Source organism: Sinohyriopsis cumingii, chromosome 6, assembly GCF_028554795.1.
Source record: "Sinohyriopsis cumingii isolate HCF-2022 chromosome 6, ASM2855479v2, whole genome shotgun sequence".
Taxonomy (NCBI): Eukaryota; Metazoa; Mollusca; class Bivalvia; order Unionida; family Unionidae; genus Sinohyriopsis; species Sinohyriopsis cumingii.
This window is the reverse complement of record NC_142966.1, coordinates 117,838,370-117,859,587: the sequence shown is the minus strand read 5'-3', so window position 1 is coordinate 117,859,587 and position 21,218 is coordinate 117,838,370. Positions and strand designations below refer to the sequence as shown.

At 35.3% G+C, this 21,218-nt stretch overlaps 1 protein-coding gene and 1 long non-coding RNA gene across 3 annotated transcripts; one reads left to right on the top strand and one right to left on the bottom strand.

Moving 5' to 3' along the window:
- Nucleotides 1-891: 891 nt before the first annotated feature.
- On the bottom strand, nucleotides 892-6,116 carry LOC149797815 (uncharacterized). 2 transcript variants are annotated; one of them, XM_089962811.1, is made up of 2 exons: nucleotides 6,007-6,116; nucleotides 892-4,300 (listed from the first exon to the last, which is right to left on the bottom strand). In XM_089962811.1, the coding sequence occupies exon 2, from the start codon at nucleotides 3,907-3,909 to the stop codon at nucleotides 3,583-3,585; it is 327 nt and encodes a 108-aa protein (XP_089818937.1). In that variant the 5' UTR covers nucleotides 3,910-4,300; nucleotides 6,007-6,116; the 3' UTR covers nucleotides 892-3,582. The 2 variants fall into 2 exon arrangements, with proteins under 2 accessions (XP_089818937.1, XP_089818938.1); XM_089962812.1 differs by lacking the exon at nucleotides 6,007-6,116 and adding an exon at nucleotides 4,689-4,814.
- A 635-nt stretch (nucleotides 6,117-6,751) lies between these two features.
- LOC149797814 (uncharacterized) lies at nucleotides 6,752-20,493 on the top strand. Its single transcript, XR_016421558.1, has 3 exons — nucleotides 6,752-6,855; nucleotides 13,998-14,069; nucleotides 20,298-20,493. It is a non-coding gene; the product is annotated as an uncharacterized LOC149797814 (long non-coding RNA).
- The last annotated feature ends 725 nt before the right edge of the window (nucleotides 20,494-21,218 follow it).

The following is a 21,218-nucleotide window of genomic DNA, read 5'->3' as shown; positions in this document are numbered from 1 at the left end:
GATAAATACGAGTGATGAAATTTAGGTTGTTTAAAAACAAAGTAATTTTTTAGACATCAGCAAAACTGGACGAGTATGGTCACGGAGCTCTTCGAAGATAAGTGCATATTAAAATGAATTCCAAACTCTTAATCTAAATGCAAATTTCACTTTACATCAACCTGTAGGATCCACGGATAGCACTTTCCACTCTGTTGCTTCATATTTCCAACTTTATAATTTTAAACTATTGTAATATTGCACTGTTGCAACTATTACCCCATATCCCCCATTTTGCCTTTTAATACAGAATTTTAATCTGAAACGTGTACTCACTTTCTTCCGCCCTTAATTGTTGCACTTGATACGCGAATTAAAAACAATCAAGGTATTTTTTCTAACAAAAATTAAACGTCAGTTGGGTTAAGAAATATATAAATTATATATGGTTTAGTCATGAATTATAAGACCATGACATATATTAGCGGTAGTCCCGGTAAAATATATCCGTATTATGTTCCAATACGCATTGTTGGCATATCTATTGAAAATATAAAGTATATATGCAATTACAACAAAAGACCCGGGTCTCCGTAAACCCCCACAGAGAAAATTGTGTTTCAGATGACGACACCCTTCCAGTCATCTTAAACTTGGTCCACATACAGATAATGGAATAAATATTCAAAGGAAAGGAATTTATTGAATTTGATTAAAGCTTTTAGTGTTTGGTTTTTTTTTAACTTACCGTGAGACGTTTATTTTCTTAGTTACTTTGTCTTTCTACTTAAACTGTGTATACCGGTATTAAAGAGTACATTGCACCCAATTATATGAATACAAACTGCACAAGGAGCATTACATTGTCTACCAAAGACAGAAAACTGGTTTTAAAAAATGAAATAATATCTATAGATTGGTAAGTTTTATGTGCATTTAATGTTGTATGAAACATTTCTTCTCCATGTTGATGACATTTACATGTGTGTGACGTATGAAAATTGTATTATATGCAACAGCATTCCCAACCTGAAATGAAATAATTACATACAAAAAATCCATAAATTGTGATACATTTGAGAAAGGGACAGGGAGGGAGGGAAAACGAGAGCTTTGATATATTCAGAGGCGTAACTTCCGCCGCAGTGACCCGTGCAACGCGGAGGGTCCATTCAAGAAGGCAGCAGAAATATCCCAAACTTTAAAGCGTTGGTTGGCATTTCTGAATTTGTACAGTGGGACCCAAAATAATTTGCAGAGAGAGAGAGAGAGAGAGAGAGAGAGAGAGAGAGATGAATGTAAATAGAACGACAAGTGTGTCTATAGAAACAGAAGGGTCTGTTATTATACTGGAATTTACTAGACAACATGATATAAAATTGGTTTTCTAATGATCACACTTATCTTCGTAGACCACATCGGACAAAAAGTAACGATGAGCACATAATTATCTCTCTTAAGAATATGTATTGATGATGCATGCACATCATGATTATAATAATTATACGTTTGTCTATTTCTCTTCCACAGAATAATTAAATGGTTGTCTTTTTCCCGCCCACATATCACGGTTGTTGATTTCCCGTCAACGTATAATAATTACGGGATTTTCCAAGTAAAATGATTCTGATAATTCGCTGGAGTGAATTACGATAAATAATTCAACTGCCGCGTCGATATGAAGATAACCGTCAAATTGAAAGTTATTTTTAGATGCTTACTTGACCGATGGTAAATGCGGTCGCTTCCTGTTAAAATCTACTCCAGTTCAAATCCAGGAAGGCGCGAAATGATTCTTTTCCCGTACTATGCTATTTTACTTTGATTTGGTAAGGAGTTATGTAACTGTTTACATTTTCTGTTTGAATAAACACACAAATACAGCAGAAGATAAACGGTAATCCAGCGCGGGATCCATTAAGAAAACTAAAACAAAAATATGTTTGCTGAGAGTAAATAACGGATATATTTAATTTCCGGGGGGGGGGGGACTTAAGAGTTGTTACCCACTTGATGAAATATATCCGTTATTCATTCGTTTCAGTAAATATCATGTCTTTTCCCTTCAACGTATACAGTAATAACTATATTGTTGTCTATTTTCCTCCCAGATACAGCGGTTGTTTATTTCCCTTCCACATATAATAAGTCAAAGATTGTTTATTTCTCTCTGCAATAATTCAATGGTTGTTTATTTCTGTCTGCATGTTAACAGTATATGGTTGTTTATTTCCCTTCCAAACATAATAACTTGATGGCTGTCTATTTCACTTTCACACATAATAATAGAGTGTTTGTATAATTCCCTTCCTCATATAATAATAATACAGTTGTCTATTTCACTTAAACACAAAAATGACACGGTTGTCTATATCCCATCCACTTTTTATAATTGTACAGTTGTCTGTTTCTCTTCTATGATATATCAAGTATCATGACATTTTACCAACCGCTGGACAATTTTGGAACCAAATATTCATGCGTTTTATAAACATGGTCCAAATAAAGTGGTTTGGATATTATTTGAAGGGTCTTAATGGGACAAGTCATGTGGTCAGTCTGCAGCAGAGGAAGCTGGGTAACAGGTCCATAACTTAGTACGTTTACATTGACTTTATAAACCACTTCATAATGGGTGTATTTTCAACAGGCACCATACAGCGATGTTTATATTAAACACAAGTCAAGCAGTTAAAGAATCCCCACAGTGCCTTATTATCCAGAACGACAATTTATTTTATCATCTAAAATGTATTATGCAAGCTCTCACAAATATAATACTGTTTGTGTTGAAACAATCATAAAAATCAAAGATTAATTAAAATATTGGCAGCAATAAAATAGCTGAAAATAAACTTTTTTTAAAAAAAATGGACTCGAAAGCTTTAAATAACTGACAGAAAAACAACGCAGGTGTACAACTACTTTACGAAACCGACTACACTTCTTATCCGAACGTTCAATGGATATATATATATATATATATATATATATATATATATAGAGAGAGAGAGAGAGAGAGAGAGAGAGAGAGAGAGAGAGAGAGAGAGAGAGAGAGAGAGAGAGAGAGAGAGAGAGAGAGAAGTTTAATTAATGTTTTCTGTAAGTAAAAATTTGATATTTTCCGAAAGGGTCGTACAGGTATGCATAGTGCAATGTATTCCCATAAAGGATATAATCCTCCTTCTCCGTTGTTGTCGGAGCCATTTTATCCATCAGTCTTTCTCCATTGTTGTCGGAGCCATTTTATCCATCAGTCTTACTCCATTGTTGTCGGAGCCATTTTATCCATCAGTCTTACTCCGTTGTCGGAACTCCTTTCTCATTACAATCGAACAAAAAAGTTTTATAATTTAGAGATTCTTGGAAACATAAATCTAACGTTATTTGAAGCTACTCAAAATACACCTACTTTACTATTCCTGTACAACCGTATACGTTGAACACCATATTTGAAAGTATGGCATCATCTTAAGATATAATGTCAGTATCCAATGCGACACACCAAACACACAATTCAAGAATGAGACAGGAAGGTCCTTTTATCGTGAAAAGTATAGTCATTGTTTTAAAAAATCTGAGATTGTTTTCTGTAGCAGTTACTCACTGAACCAAGTGCTTCTTTAGAGGTCGAAGTTTGCAAGACGGCTTAACCGTTCCGTTCTTGGTCCATATACACTTTTTGCAGTCCTCAAAGAGCTCCATCTTTTCCCAGGAATGTCGACCCTTCTCCATGAATGTGTTTTCCAGTTTCCACGACATGGATATTTTCGCTGCTGAAGAGGTCGTAGGTCGACTCAACCTCTTGTTGAGCTCCTCCATCTCAGCCTCACTCATTGAAGTTTGACTCGCTGGAGTCTTCACTACCACAGGGGGTATTGCTTGGTTGGCGCTGGATTGATGAAACCATGGAGACGATAGAGCAGGCATGTTTGAAAATTTAGCGTAAAAGTTTTGAACAAAAGGCAGGAGAATCAGTCTTATTTGCACTCAGTGACGAGGTAGCGTCTTTGTATCCTCCACTAAAATATACTTATGTTTCTAACCCTTCGATGTATTTGGTTTAGTCCCCAAGAATAAATAACAGCACCGCTGATTCTAATGTCTCCAGCTTGAATTAACATTAACAATTGTAACTATGACTGGTTGTACCGCTAGCAACTTTTAATTATAAAGGTTTATTTAACAGGCTGTCATCTACCAAAATATTTAATTTCGTTCTATATTATTCCGCTCACTTTGTAATCCTGAACAATCCCAACAATGAAATTGACGCAATTGTTTCTGTCAAACGCAGACTCTTTGGTAGGTCTTCTTCAAACTGGAACAAAAGAAAGAATTCCGCGTTTTAAATAAGAATTCTATACTTGTATCGATCAGTGGACTAGTATAGCGTATAAGATTGATCAAATTTTGTATAAGCAGACGGATATCAGACGTCTCTATTTGATTTTAAGTCTGGAGCTCGGTTAAGGTTAAATAAACTTTGCGAAACAATTACTCAAATGATTAAATGCATGCGATAACTCCTTCTTAGTGATTTCTTTAAGACGATTGAAATGGAGGTGATAAGCAGTGCAAATATTATCAAAGTACTATATATTTACAGCTCTCTGTCACATAAATAATTAAAAAAAATGTTCAAAGCCGACCGAAACTTTGCATGTTCGACACATGAAAAGAAAATGCCAGTTTAGTATAATATTTACCTCTAATCCCCAGACGACAACACAGTGTACGTTTCAGAAATGGCTTAGAATGGTACATAACGCTAATGTTAATTTGATTAAAGACTACGCTTGATCTTTTGTGTGCCAAGATTAGTCCTTACAGTACTTAATATTTCAGGTTTAAACCACGTGATGTCATTCATATAATGAATTATCAACCAGGACATCAATAATATTACCGTATATATATATATATATATATATATATATATATATATATATATATATATATATATATATATATATATATATATAAGACATTATGAACGTTTATGCACTGATAGTTATTTTGACGCATTGAAAGAGTTTACTCTGTGAAGTACCGAGTTTACCATAATACACGGCTTTCTGCAAAACCAAAGTTGACTCGCTTCGATCAAAGAATAATACGTTTTAAAAAGATCACAACTTTCCGTCACTCACTCACAAACATGGATACCTACTAGACATCTTCCTGATTATTCAGATATCCGTTTCTTTATCCTACCCACCCACCCATCATCCTACCTTAAGTGTTATTTAAATTCCAAAATTAGTTTACACCCCCAATTTGATGAAACTTGACTAATAGAACAACACAGAATGTTAGGAAAATTTAAAATTCTCCTGTTTGATAATTCAGTAATGAATTCTAAAATATTTATTGTATTTTATTGTATTTTGAACTGAAATATAGACCAAATAAACTTTACAAATCAGTTTTGGGGTAAAATTATGTTTATATTTTTATTACATTAAATCGACGCCTCTCTTAACGGTTACCCGCGTAGCGTGGGCTTCGATTGGGTATTATAGATAAAACGGCAACAACAACAACAAAATATATTGACTCTTTTAAATCTTTAGTGCTCACAGCTAAACGTCGACATATAGTAGTTAAAATACAGCCTGCATGTAATGTAACACGTGTTATCAACGGTACGACATTAACAACAGCTGGGTATCAGGTATTCAACAGAAGAAAACCTCGCTTGACCCGTGTGGTAATCAATATGCTTGCTTGAGTAACAGAACCCGGTGCAATATACAATAGAAACACCACGGCGGGTCACCGTACCTATTCATGTGTTCAGCCGTCATAAATTTTAAAAATCCTTTGAAAACTGGATTAAAGAATGCATGTACCTTAATTTGATCTGGGGTAGAGAAAACTGTTGCGCAACTGCGATCTCATTTCTGATATAGACCTGTCATTGATTTATGCGACTGAGATCAGAGTTTATTTTGAGACAGCACATCAGTGTCTAATATCTTTAGAGTTTGGCAAGCGTTACACACGAGTGAAAATGATACATACCTTTTGCTAGTACCCGACTTAAACTGGTGAGTCAATATCACATACAGTTAACTAGTAAAATCTCGGCAATTCGACGGATTACTTAGCGACGTCATTCGCACAACACTGACGTCATTCCCATGACGATTAGCTGGAAAAATTACACACAATGAGAGTTACAGTGATTGGCAAGCAGTTCCATTTATGTGCATAGTATGACGGATAAAGACACGGAATCTTTGCTTCTTCTGAAACCGGAAAAATGTTAGACAAAGTGTAGTCATCATGTACTTACGTATCTATCTAGGCATACCCCATAAAACAGGCATTCACAAGAAAAATAAAGAAATCCACCCAAAAAAGACATACACAGCAGAAAGAAAGGCATTAACTCAAAACCCAGACATGCACAAATAATAAAAGCGTCCACCACCCCCAAAAAGGTAAGCACAACAAAATATCGTTAAGGCATCCACCCACCCACCCACCAAAATTCTACTGTCAAGCGGTGAACCAAGCGCAAGCAAATGGAATCAGGTCACAATTAGTACTTCCAGTTCAGTACCTATGAATATAGTTCTAGTCTATTTTTAGAACATTTTTTCCTCTCACTTTGTGGCGATAGAAAGTTGTATTTATGCATTTTTGGTAGGGATTTAAAGGTAAATGTTTATTCTTGAGAATATGAGCTCAGAGTGTGGTGTTCCATTTGTATTTCGGCGACAGTGCACAGTGAGTAATAAGGCCTTGGTGATGATCCGGAAGTGAAATCTGTGTTCTGTTTACATGCTGTTCTGTTGACAGTTCAACATCTCAAAAAAGAGCAGGTCAACCTTTGAAAAGAACTTCGCCGTGAAGTCATCTTTGAAGGTATCTTAGATTAACATATGATTTGTATTTATTGTCACACAGTGGAAAAGTCAGTACTGAGAAACAAATGTAGAGAACATATAGAAAAATTAATTGTTCTTTGGCCAAATGCACTATTTCAAAAATTGTTGCAGACTGGTTTTATTGTTTAGGTTGACATAATTCGAAATTTGGACTAGCTCCAACAACAACAAAACTGTCCAGTCTGTGTTTTCGTGTAGTCTGAGAGACTTTTCTAGCTATTCACATAGTTTCAATAAAATTTCAATTATGAAGTATGAAAAACTAGATGTTATTTATTATTCGTAGCATCTCATCTCGAAACAACGGTTTAAAGTCGTCGGGATCTTACACGGCAGCATTGCTTCATTCTCTTTTTGATCAAATGCTACGGTAGAGGGAGATAAATCATAATGTTCTACTTTGTGAAAGATATTAACTGGAGTTTGGAATTAGTGGCTGGGCTAGATCAAATTACGTTTTCTTTTCTGAATTATATTTTATGAAGATTACACAAAATTGAAATCATGATTTACTGGTGTCTCAGGACACCAATACACCAGTATTTTTGGGAATTCATCAAGGTTTGTTTTAATAGTCTAAATAGTATCGCCCAAATTTAAACATCTCAATGGTATTCACGTTTCTTTAATTTCTTGTTCAGATTTATAAGTTTTAGTCAGTGCATGCGCATGGTCAGAACTTGGCCACAAACAATAACACACGCATACCCAGTTGCATTCATCCATTCCATCACCGTAGGGGGAACTGGGTGGCCGAGAGGTCCAAGACGTTTGCCTTCACAGATCGTTCACTTCTTACCTCTGGCCGTATGGGTTCGAGTCTCTACTCGGCAGACGTGCGAATGTGAGAAAGCTTGGCAGTAGTTTCTCGTTGGTCAGTGATTCTTCTCGGTTTTTTCCTGCACTAAATATAATCTCCTTCATGTGTAACCTGTCGTGTGCTACGTAAGTTAAACCCACAAAAACCAATCCATCCCTGTAATACTGGTATGTTTTCTAATACAGATTCAACTCAGTTACAGGTATATATGGTTAAAAACACAGAGATAGGTTATAATCAATGTGTACATGTTGCCAACACTTAAAATCATAGTACTACTTCTATTCATGACAGTTGTTGTAGTATTAATATGTACAATTATTGCAGCTTTTTAAAAAAGGTCTAATTGTACCTAGGTGAGGAACAAGTTTAAGTCCTTCCTTTATAAACCGTGCCTTCTGCGTGTGTAGGAGAGTAGCTCTTCAATTTTGTGTTTATGACCTCTTAAATTTAACATGACCTGTAATGGATGTATGTGCCGAAGAACAGCTTTTTACACGAGTCTCTTAAAGTTACACACTCTTACTGCGTGAGTATGGGAGCAGCTCATCGCGTGGATTTATGGTCTCTTACACTTGCACACTCTGTACTCTGTGTGTGTGTGTGTGTGTGTAAGAGAGCAGCTCTTTACATGGGTCTGTGATCGCTTGAATTTGTACACTCTGTTCCCTGTGTGTCGGAGAGAAGCTCTTCACATGAGTCAATTCAATAATATATCATATAAGTAAGTTCAGGATTTATATTACTCATTATTTTTATATGCTGCATGGAGCTCAAGTTTTACACATTACAACATGACTCTAATCATAAGAAACAGTCTCACACACTTGCATATCCAATCCATATATATATATATATATATATATATATATATATATATATATATATATATATATATATATATATATATATATATATATATATATATATATATATATATATATATATATATATATATATATATAAGATGTAAAAGAAAATTGAAATAAAATAGTGCATTGTTCATTTTTATAGCTTCACTATACAAAAGGTGAGTGAAAGTGATGTGTACTAATTAAATCTTGATTTATTTGTAGAAGTGTATTTTAAGTAATTTAAGATTATCTCTGAAATTTCCTTCTTTAATGGGTATGACAAGTGAAGTTTTCTTCTGTTTGCACGTTACAGTTGTCATCTATAGCATATACCAATATTTCACATAGATCTATGTCTTGTAGACACTCCACATAGACCGATGTCTTAGTAAGATGCATTCGTCCTCTTGAGCATCAAACGACATTTCGCGTAGACCGATGTCTTGTCAGATGTACTCTGTAGCAAAAGCAAACAAACATCATTGTTATGCGTTAATGTTGCCGCAGATAAAGGACATTAACTGTGTACCTATCGTCAAAGAGTGACTTTATTAACTGGAGCAACCATTTGCTATTGCATGCTAATGTATGGAACTCATTCAAAAATGTTCTCTGATATTTCCATAACAGGGGAAAATGTTACATGTGCACAACAGAAAGCAATAGTAAATCCTGATTACATAATAGAATGTTCTTGAATTCAGCCTTTCGTCTTCTGTGTAGGACGACACGGCGAATTGGTACTATTCTGTCGGCAGCCTTTTGTCTTCTGTGTAGGACGACACGGCGAATTGGTACTATTCCGTCGGTTTTAGAAAGGTCACTAGCACTTAAGATTTTATCTACATATAAATACTTCCTGAAAATACTGTTTTTATAGAGTATACGTCTTTTTAGTAGGTGTAGGGAAATATTGCGCTAGGTAAGTGAAAACATTAATACTGTCGCAAGTGGTGAGGTCACGAGTAATGAAGTCACGAACGGTGAAGCCATGAATGACGACATATTTCCAATCAACAACACTCATTTATGATTGTGATGAGAGTTAACCTGGCTACTGAAACAATTGTATTACTATATAAGCATGGTTTTATTCCTCAAAACATTGAACCTTTCGTCGCAGATGTTACAGGTAATATATGGGTGACACTGTTTATAGAAAGAGAAACAGGTCATGTCAGTTGAGTCACTGAAAATTGCACAATTCATATGGATATTATTTTTGATTAATACTTGATGCCTACTTATGTTTGCATTTCGATTTTATGCACACTTTTATTGCACTTAATTGACTGTAGATATACTATAGTCTTGACATTTTATGATATGGTAATCCTATTAGACTTAAGAAGGAATGGTGGGATGGGAGAGATGGAGTAGAAGAAGTAAATGAAATTGATCTTAATATGAAATACACTTTGAACATCACACATTTAGGGCAGAGTACTAAAACAGAGAACAAAAATCACACCAGAACAATCAGAGGGGAAACACAGCAAAAGGAATAATCGTTAAAAGAGCACGAGAACACAACACAAAATACAACATACATAAGCAACAGTAGAAGTTTTACTCAGGAAATGATCTTAAGCGCTTGCAAGACCAACATGGATGTTTGCATACATGAACTTAAGTTTTGTAGACTTAGTCTTTTGGGGCTCTGTATGAGGAGGTTTTGATCTTTGATTATGCATGCAATGAGGGTCTATGCACTGTGCGTGATTGGGGCGGGTGGGTGTCCAAAATTATTTATGCTGTGAGTGTTTATGCATTGTGAGTGGTTGCGGAAGTCCAAGATTCTGTATGCTGCGAGGGTTGATGTACTGTGCGTGATTGAGGAGGTCCAAGATTTTGTATGATGCGAGGGTTGATGCACTGTGCGTGATTGAGGAGGTCCAATATTATGTCTGCTCTGAGGGTGCATGCATTGTGCGTGACTGAGATGGTCTCCCAAGCATGTAAGTAGTGTATCTTGATTCGTTCTCCTAAATACAATAAACCCAGCTCTTGCAGATGTCTTCATAAAGGACACGATGATGTAAATGACAAAATGTCTGTGTCACTTTATGTTTTGTTTTATCTATTATCTTTGTAAACCGACATAAAAGCCATACACTTCCAAAACGCATGCAAAATTATGAATGGTATCTTGTCTGCCCTTTGATCAATGGGCACTGTAATCATTATTACAAGATTGTACATTTGTCATCGCAAATCGTTTCCATGGTATCTTACACACAAATCACTTCTTTGCACGAAATGTCACCTGATAACCTTGGAAATCTGTTTAAGGTCATATGATACAAGAAATGTCTTGTATGAAATTGTCTGGCTCTCGTAGACCAAAATGCTGACCTTGTCGTCCGGGACTTGCTATAGTATACAAAATGTAACTTCATGCAAGATTTTTCCTTTCCGTTTGTCTAGTGCCAATACTGTAGAATAGCATTAAAAGTCCGAAGAGGGTGGGGGTGAGGATAATATGGCTAATATACCGCGTCAATTAGTTCCCATAAACATCATGAGTTCAGGTTTGGGTCATTTTAAAAACATTGGCTTTATTTAAATAGTTCTTTTCTGCAACTATTTTGCCTGTACCATATAGTTTCTTGCGAGAAAGTAATTTCCAACCAGAGAAAGCAGTATCTCTATTACCCAAAAACAGGTGATAGTAATAACTTTGTCCGCATGTTTTTCAATTTGGGATTTATTGCGCGAAATGAAAAGTTGTTTTATAATCACCTTGAGCAAACAGCAGAATGCAATGGAAAGTTCTCATTCTTTTTAAATTTGGACTTATATAAAATTCGGCCTCTGCTTACATCTATTTACCAACAAAGAACACTCAGCACTGTCAAAACTCAAACAAGTGTCCATTACGTATTAATAAATAAGGAATGACATCTTAATATATTAAATACCTAACGAGGAAAGACTTTGTACTACCTGGAAGAATTTATGAGATAAAATAGAGTTCTTTCTATGCTGTACACAAATCAATAGCATTTATTAGTTGGTTTCTAATAGACAGGTGCTGTAATTCTTTAAATTTAAATGAAAATTTGGTCTTGAAAAGAATATGTAATCCCAGCAACCAAATCACAACAAAGTCAATATTTACCTTCTATTCCAGTCCCGGTAATAATTCTATTCGAACAAGTTACCTTCATACGAATAATACAGAATGCATAAACTTTTCAATTCAGTCAAAGTCATATGGTGAGAAATAGTCTAAAACATACTAAACCACAATTTGGCAGTGTAGTCCAAATATACAAGAGTAAATATGACTGATATAACACGGATACGAGTTAATAAACGATATATAAAATTATTTACAAATATTAGTTCATGTTCATTTATAATTGGAAGACGCCTGGTTTCTATTTAATTTAATTATATCTAATTTTGTAAATAAACCACACTAAGGCAACTCTGAAATATAGTCTAGACAGGTATACAAAGTGCAAATGACGGGGGTGGGGGGAGGGCAAATATAAATACAACAACAATATAATTTTTCTTTCCAAGGAAAAAAAACGAAATGATTAATAACAATCTTTTTATTTTTTCAAAAATGTCTCTGTCTCTTGCTAGAAGAGTTTCAAATGGAAGTATATCTTGCAGGAATAAAGTTATAAGGAGCTCATTAAAAATGAAATATCGAGGTATATTAAGCTGAGAAATTTATGTACTATATTCAAAGACGGCGATTGAGAGTCGTCTGCGGTCTCACCTATACTAGATGTGTGACGTAGAAGTCAATGAAAAATTAATTTACCAAAACATTTTTTTCTTGGTTTGTTCTGTATCTAAAGCATGTTTCGTCTGTCTTGCGATCAGATAAAATTGCCTCCAACAAGACCGCAGTCACACCCCCAGGACCATCTTAAACGAGGTCACCCCCTCACCCAAATTGGAAGGATTACCTCATACAATTGGACCACCCATGGTATTTTTTTCCTGGACTTGAATCTTCATTTTTTTATGAAAGAAGACAACGATGAAGGACGAGTTTATTAATGGACATTGTCTGTTATGAACAGTACTTATGAATAGTAACTCAACTTGGATCCGTCTCTCTATATATTATCTTAAGATATGTCAAAATTTATCTATACGTGAGGGATTGGAGGATTACCCTTTCAACCCCCACCGATACAATACCGGTGCCACTGCATTCTTCTTCTAATATAATATGGATATAATTATGCTTTTTAAAAATAAAACTATGCACCGACTGAGAATTTCAAACAGCTGGTGATCGCGCAGAGTAATGTTTCTTAACCTATAGGATGCAACCCAGTTGTTTTGAGTGGGTCGCCAACATCAGCTATCATTCGATGGGTCGTGAGGCTAACACCAGAAACCTAGTCTTGGTCGTATCCCAAAAAAGTTAAGAACCACTGGGGTAGAGCATTACTAAAAAAGCGAATGTGTACAAGTTTCCTTCCGTGAGAAAAAGTACAGAGAAGTCCTATCATGTAGAAAGAGCTCGATAAGTCCTTTCATGGACAAAAGCTGCTGAGTCCTTTCCTTCTTGAACATCTTGCAGGTACTCGAGCATTCCTGTGAGTGTGTACTGCTGCCAAAATTACAGAGGTAACAAGTTCCTGAATCTTTATATCATTAGGTCTGTAAACACCAAACACTTCCCTTCATCAATTCTTCATCTTCCGAAACAAAGAAAAAAGAAAGGAAATTAAATTGATTCAGGGGAATGTAAAAAAAAGTCTATTTATAACATGGAATCACTGGAGTCATGTTTGGTAATACTACTACTACTTCTACTACTACTACTACTAATAATAATAAATAGTTGTTGTTCTTCTTCTTAAGATATTTTTCTTTTACACTCTACAAGCTTCTACCAGGGTCAGATTTATTATTTTCATATGGAAAGAAAATAATATTTCGATCTATCGCTTAATCGCTACGGCCCCGCCCGCCCCCCCCCCCCCCTGCCCCCGCCCATCTCGTATTTTCTTTTTTTTAAACCTACAAACAGTTTCGTTCCTTTTCCAAGTTCGAGAATGATGAGGATCCAGAGTTTGGTCTATGGGAGACAACTCGTACAAAGATAAAGCTCCTTCGCTGATTCTAATATTTCCCCTCAATTAATCGCGTAAACTATACATATGGCGTAGTTCTTTACAACACATAAGCACAAACATGGCTATGTAGTGCCAACCTATAAAAATGAATTGCACAAAATATAGGAGGATAAAGCCTTCCAAATAAATGTATAGCTAAGCATTACAAGATAAAATGTAAAACGTGAATATGAACAAATTCAGACAAATATATTTTCACAAATAGCAGATAAATGTAACACATTTAAAATTCTGATACGTATTTACAATTTCTTGTTTAAATCGCCTTAAAATGTAATTCCAGGATTTTATCGCGTTGTATGTCCTCTTACAGTTTCTTCGATCATTTTAGGGTAAACTACTGTCGTGGAAGTCGACGTACTCGACACGAATGCGCTCCGGCCAGGAGGTAGGCATTGATCAGGTATGTGTGTCTGGCTCATCGCACCGATTTATTCCACACGAGGGTTACTACTTCACAAATTGTGCCAAATTACACGAGCATGCTGATTTATCGAATATTTTAAGTCAGTACATGGAAATTTCCATTCGGAAACGGGTCACTGCATGACAGCGTTGGCTATACCCGCCCATTTCATTACCCTTGTGGCAATTTGACTAGACAGCCAAGAGTACAGAACATTTTCCCAGATTGTATGAGAACATTATGTTTCTCTAATATCTGGAATTCGAACGGGTTGTCAAATTTAAGATTCTTCAATTCTTGCAATATCTAAAGGGGTCACCGAAAAGATGATATAGTCTGTTTCTTGAGCGATTTCAAAAAATATTTCAAATCTTCAAGTACAGTTATTGGCTGATAAAGGTCAGAAATTGACAAAAAGAACTGAACTGTAAATTGCATATCTTTGAGGCATTTTTAAACAAAATTACGATTTTTTTGTCATACAAATCTCTAGGTCATATTTTGACCTAAATGCACCATTCAATTTATTTTTTGTTTAAAATTATAACTTGTTATCACGTGGTGCTTTCATTGACTTTTTTATGCTCTTTTCTGTTATTTTTTTAAATCTAAGTATCATCTTTTTATATATTGAAAGATTGTAGTATATTTTTTATATATTGAAAGATTATAGTATATTTTTATATATTGAAAGATTATAGTATATTTTTTATATATTGAAAGATTATAGTATATTTTTATATATTGAAAGATTATAGTATATTTTTTATATATTGAAAGATTATAGTATATTTTTTATATATTGAAAGATTATAGCGTATTTTTATATATTGAAAGATTATAGTATATTTTTTATATATTGAAAGATTATAGTATATTTTTATATATTGAAAGATTATATTATATCTAGTAGTTAATTTATGATTCATAAAATCTGTTCAGTCACAGAAATCCAGAAATATCTAGATGTTCCAATTGAAAAAGTCTAGCTAGATTCCACGTGGTGCCTTTCTTGTATTATTATTTTCAAGTTTAAGTTATATAAGATGCAAGAAAGTTTTGAAAGCTTTGTTGCGGCATTTTTGTTGAACAGGTGCTCGTTGATATTATGCTATGTCGATAATACTATTTTGTATACTAGACAATTATGACAAATATGAATGCTATGAAGAAATCGGACTTTCACTATGTTGAATTGATTTCCTCTATCTGCCGTGACGAAATATAAATGAGTGGTATTGTGTTATACTCTTGGATTGTCATACTTTAAGCAGCTTTTCTAACAGAATGTAGACCATGTTAGAATCCTGCATATTTGACCAGTTATACATTTCAAGTTATAAGCAAACAGAAGGTTAAGTTGATACATTTGCGTGGTAATGTATTGGTCCCAGTTTATAAATTTGCACTACGTGGATCATATTTGGTAATTGTATTAGTGAGTTTTGTATAGCATTGGTCGGTCTGCAACCTATAATATTTACCGTTGTATGAAACTGTTTAATATTGTTTTACGTTAAGTAATGAATAGCCTGAAGTCAAACTATCAGTACCCGAGTATATTACAGGAAACTAGTATTAAGTTCAAAGATGAGTTATTATTTTTGTGTAAATGTTCTCGTAAGATTGTCAGTGTTTAACAGAGACCAAGTAAACCTAGCATCTACCTTACAACAGTTCACAGTTTTGTCAAGTTAACATTGCTTGGTTAATATAAAAAAGATGAGACAATTTATGTGCAAAATTGAATTAGTGATTTAAGATATGGATCCAATGAGGATGCGTTTCATAAATCAGTACTTGATCTATCCATATGTCTAGTCATGGCTATCACAGTAACAAGGAATATGTTATTTTCCTAAACGAGGTAAAAATGGCACAGTGTAAAGCCCCATAAATTGCGTCGCAGAAATAGATATATATTGCATCACCAATCTAATCCCACCCACCCCACCTCTACCTTGACCCCATTATCTCTTTCATTAATGCATTTTAAAATGCACAGTATAGTGCATGGAAGGAATGTCAGTATTTTCTATTATGTTGAAACTGAATGTAAAATAACGGTAAAAAGCAATCGAAATTTTATTTTATTCAACTAAAGCATCTCTGACACAATGGACGCACAACCACGCAATTGTAAAATGTCTTACCAAACCTCCACCCCACTCTAAATCACACATAGTGACACTTTACTTCTGTAAATTGCATAGTTGTGACTAATTCAATGAAAAAGCAGGTGGTAATAGAGCTGAAATAGCTGATTTAATGCTGATTCTTTATTGCCAATCCATTTTTGTATTATTTCCGCCATCTTGAGTTTCTCCACCGGTATCGGCCATTCAAAGGGACATGCCAACCTTCTTACGTTCCGGTTCTTTTCGAAACCGATTACTTCTATTTAGGCTTTATGGGAATTATATGCAAGATTTACTTGCCTCCGAAAATGAAAGCCTAACATGGGCAAATCAAAGCACCTCAGAAACTTAGGAGTTGACAACGGCAGTGCTCCGATAAATATGGACAATTTTACGTTAGACAAAAACAAATGTTAACAAAAAAATTTGAACGAGGTATACTTAGTTCAAATAACGATCAAGAGATATATCAAACTGACCCTAACAAGTCATAATAATAAACAAAGTAACGGTACTTCAGGTTTAGAATTAGTTTACCATTGTTAACATACACACTTCACCTCCAAGTTGGTCTGTGTAGGGGTAATATCCAAAAGTGAATATTAAATCGCCAGACAGAAGAAGCCCTTACTTAGGGGGCATGGACCAGTTTTATGTACAAATTTAATGTCGTATGCACCTGAATAATATAAAAATTAATAAAATAAAAAAATACATGAGGTAAAAAGGTCCATACTTGTGCATAGGTATTATGAAGCACAACCTAATCATATCACACACTTGACTTGACAATTCTATTGAAGTTCTTAGAATAAAATGTTTACGCACACCAACCCCTATTGTATACATGCATCTTTCACATCCGAAGGCCATTTTTGACAGCATGTGGTGTTCACAGTGCAAACACAAGCCCTTTCCTTGGGTGATACGTCTGAAAACATTGCCTACTAAATACCTTGATGCCGTTCGGAATAGTTGTCATCCAAGCCTTTTTGAGATATTCTACTTGCCTTGAACCCATGTCTCTACTGCTATGGGTAGCTAGCTCTACTTCCTAACCGACTATTGGTATTTCAATGGCTACATACTGTGCAGTGACTGGGGGAGGTGGACATGCCTCACATCAATTTCAAACAAAACACAAGCCCGAAACACATAGTTCACAAGTATATCCATCTTTTTAATTATTACACAATAATAGCGCAAAAACTCACACCGTACCTGCAACTTAAGACATTTACCAGGGGCCAATATGCGAAACTGGCCCCTGCCACCATAGCGCAATCATGCGGAGTGCGGTACATGCCTGGGCTAGTGTGCGGGGCATCATGGGAGGCCAGGGTACCAGGCTGTATATATAGAAACCACTTTTCTTCACCAATTATTAAAATAACAAACAAGATAAAAATTTATCCAGGGTTTATAAAAAGATCCATGTTTCTAAGAAAATCTTGAATGCCCCAAAAGTGATTGCAAAACGCTATAGTAAATGTCAAAAAGCTTTTCTGTGGTACCTCCCTTTGACCATTGGCTTTGCTGTAAGGGCTCATAGCCTCGCGTCTTGAGGGAATGCACGTCACTATTCGTTGGAGTTACATCCCTTAGATCATTTTTTACATGGTCTTTGTAATTTCTTTAATTATTTATTTTGTTTGCAAAACAAAAACCTTTAATTCCTTTGTTACACTAAAAACATGTAGGGAAAGTACTTTTTTGTCAGTCTCATCTCTGCTGCTGGTATTTGTGTTCTGTTTATATTCAACCATGAACATATCTGATAAAACAAAAGTTGTATTTCTAATTTTATGGTGTAAATGTGTACCATGTGTAATACCTGCCAGACTGGGAAATCTGATGGCCCATATCTATTTTCATCGATAGGTTATGCTATTAAATTTAAGTTATACTCAAAATAAACAGTAAAAGACATGTATGTTCCTTCAAACAATACTTAGGAAGATGTGTGTCTGCGCAGGGCAGGGTTACGGTCACGAGGAGCCTAAGGATAATAGAAGGAAAGGTCGCTCAGTTGTTACTTCAGTATGGAATTAAGGGCCTTAAGGAGGGCCTACAAATATTAAGGCACAAAGTTATAGCCTTATTTGCCCCTAGGTTAATCAGGCCCTGGGATTGTGAGGTTGGCGGGTATGTATTGGTTATCTTGGCGTCCTATGGTATATAGTGTTGGGTCGAGCATTAATGACACGTTCAACAGGTGCTTAATTTATTACTGGTAGTGATTGTACGTTTCAGAACTGGGGTAGGGCATTGACACGCTGAATTGGGGATCCTGTCACGAATTTATTACTGATAGTGCTTATGCATTAATGTATTGAGATCGGGCGTTAAGACCTTTAGCAGACGATCATTACACAAATATATTGCTGTTAGTGTTTCTACGTTTATGAACGAAATCTGGTTGTATCTTTAGTATGAATGTGAAGACCAAGGCCGATTTGGCTTCATAATTGAGACTAGAATTTATATGAGGATTAGAACGATACGTACTCGCTTATAAGCGGAGTTCAACTGCAAGAATAAAGAACATGGACACTCATCTACCGTTGAATAATGCGCCGGCAGATCACATTATTTGTTGCTTGTTCTATTAGTTACTCCCAACAAACTGTATAGATTGAAATCTGACGGTGCATTATTCGGCGTCAGATCTGGGTATAGGCAGTTTGCTGTTGGATTTGAAATGAAATGTTCGGGGGTTTGTTTTGTTTGCTGTTTATTGGGGGGTGGGGGTTCTTACAAAAAATGTATGTAATTTCGTTCAGCCTAATATTTTATTCAATCCAGACCGTTTTGAATCGGAACATTTTGTCTTACTGTGTTCATATAGTTTTAGAGTGGTCATTATATTTATTACATTATTTTCAGATTGGTGTCAGTTCTAGTTCGATTAATGATTTCGAGATAAGGGTTTATGCTCAAATTGATATAAATGATGAAAGGATTAATAATAACTACAAGAATAGCACTGACACTTGAGAAACGTACCAAAGAGGACACAATAAAAATTGGGATAAAACATAAATTCAAAGCTAAATAATACATTTTTTATCTTATCTTGTCTTTCGCGTTTCTAGTAGTATAATTATAAGGCTTTTGGAATTTTTATGCTGATAAAGATCAAAGCTCCCACAAGCTAAGTACAATGTGTGGCACACAATATGAAGGCATGATCTGTTATACAACAGTTAATATTTAACATGGCATCACAAAGGTGAAAAGCTGATTTCACCATTATTGACTTCTCTGCTCAGGAATGAACACAATAACATGTTTCCAAGCTTAGTTTGGTCATCAATCACTGGACCGACTGGATTTAGGAAAACCTAACAGTTCTGCATCTGATCATGAGATGGTTAACAATGATAGCCTGTATGTGATTGCACGGTCGGCCGACTATCTACCTTTTAACATATTCTACAGGATAACGTCAGTCATCAAAGACGTCATAGTTCACCACTGATTTTTCCCCACAGTCGATGAAACTCCTACTATTGACGACCTTGACTCAGGCGCGAATAATCATTTTGTGTACGAAGATGTAATGCTTGAACGCTAAGACATCCCCGCTAGAATATATTCGGTCATACGTGTGCCAGTTCGATTAAAATAAATGCAATAACACATAGAGGGCTTGCAAGAGAAGTTTCTCCAACTCCAATTCGTGTTCCACAAGAAGAACCACCAGAATGCATATAACAGTTTAAATGACTAGTTCACAACTTTAATCAAAAGAAAAACAAAAAGACCCTATATGATTTTTAATGATCCCATATTGTTTAATGCTAAAGCACCCAATGCTAAGGAATTAATAAACTATATATTGGAGTCTCAACTACCTTTGGATACGCAACCGAGTCACTTCAACGAGGAATATGCCCGCATGAATATATAAGGTGAGGACTGATTATAAAATAACAAGCAGTAAAGATCTTATGTGACCTGAGTTTCAGAATTGTTTAAAACTCTATCAAATAATTAGTGAAAAACAGACCCAATCACAATTATTTATTTTACCCCGTACATTCAAAACAGCTTTACAAAAGAATCTATGGATCTCGCTTTCTAGAGCCTCGCAAAACGGATGTGCCGACTCATTAGGATCCCCATCCTGCGTAAGAACAATGGTTCTCCCCATCGGAAGAAGAGCCACAAAAACATGCAGAATGTCTCGGACGTCGTTTTCGCAAACGTGGGACAACTAAACGTTCCACCTTACAAGCAACGGTTCCACGGTATGGTTCAAATGCGCGTCTTGGGACCAAAAACAGGTAAATAAACTCTTAGCTCGGTTGAAAAGATTCCGGGACTCATCGGCTTATAGCAGAATCGGCCCACTAACGTTCTTGGCTCATAACGAAATCGGACTACTGAAATCGGTCTATTACATGTTCACGATTTATATAATAGTAATATAGATATTTGCAATGCATTTTGTCAAATGTAATTTCATAATATTTTTAAAAACTTTATCGGTTTCTATATGCTGACTGCAACTGTGTATGACTTTAGTATCCAGGTAAAGTACAAGTCACACAGGTCACGTAGAAACTTAGTATCGACGTTTTCAGTAATGTGTGTAATTTTTAGAATTTGATTACACAATACTTTAAATGGGGATTATTCGCTTATTTCGATCCATATTTCTTTGAAGATCATTACATACACGCCTTGAGAAATACATACGGCGAAAATTAATGTTAAAGTACGTGGACATTTTTTAACGAGGTCAGCCTAAGGATGTTATCCAGTACAATCAAAACTGAATATCGCCCGTTGTGATGTCACAATGGGTGCTGCACGTAATTCAGAAATTATTACTGGCACGGTCGGCCCCTAGTATCAAAGAAGGTCGGGTTGGGCATTTCTTTTGTCGTTGTTTTTTATGTTTGATCCTCGCCCTTGAACTTACATTTCTTCGTAGCACTTGTTGTTATTGAAAAATACATATTTATTATAAACTTGTTATTTACTAAGTAATTAGTGACTC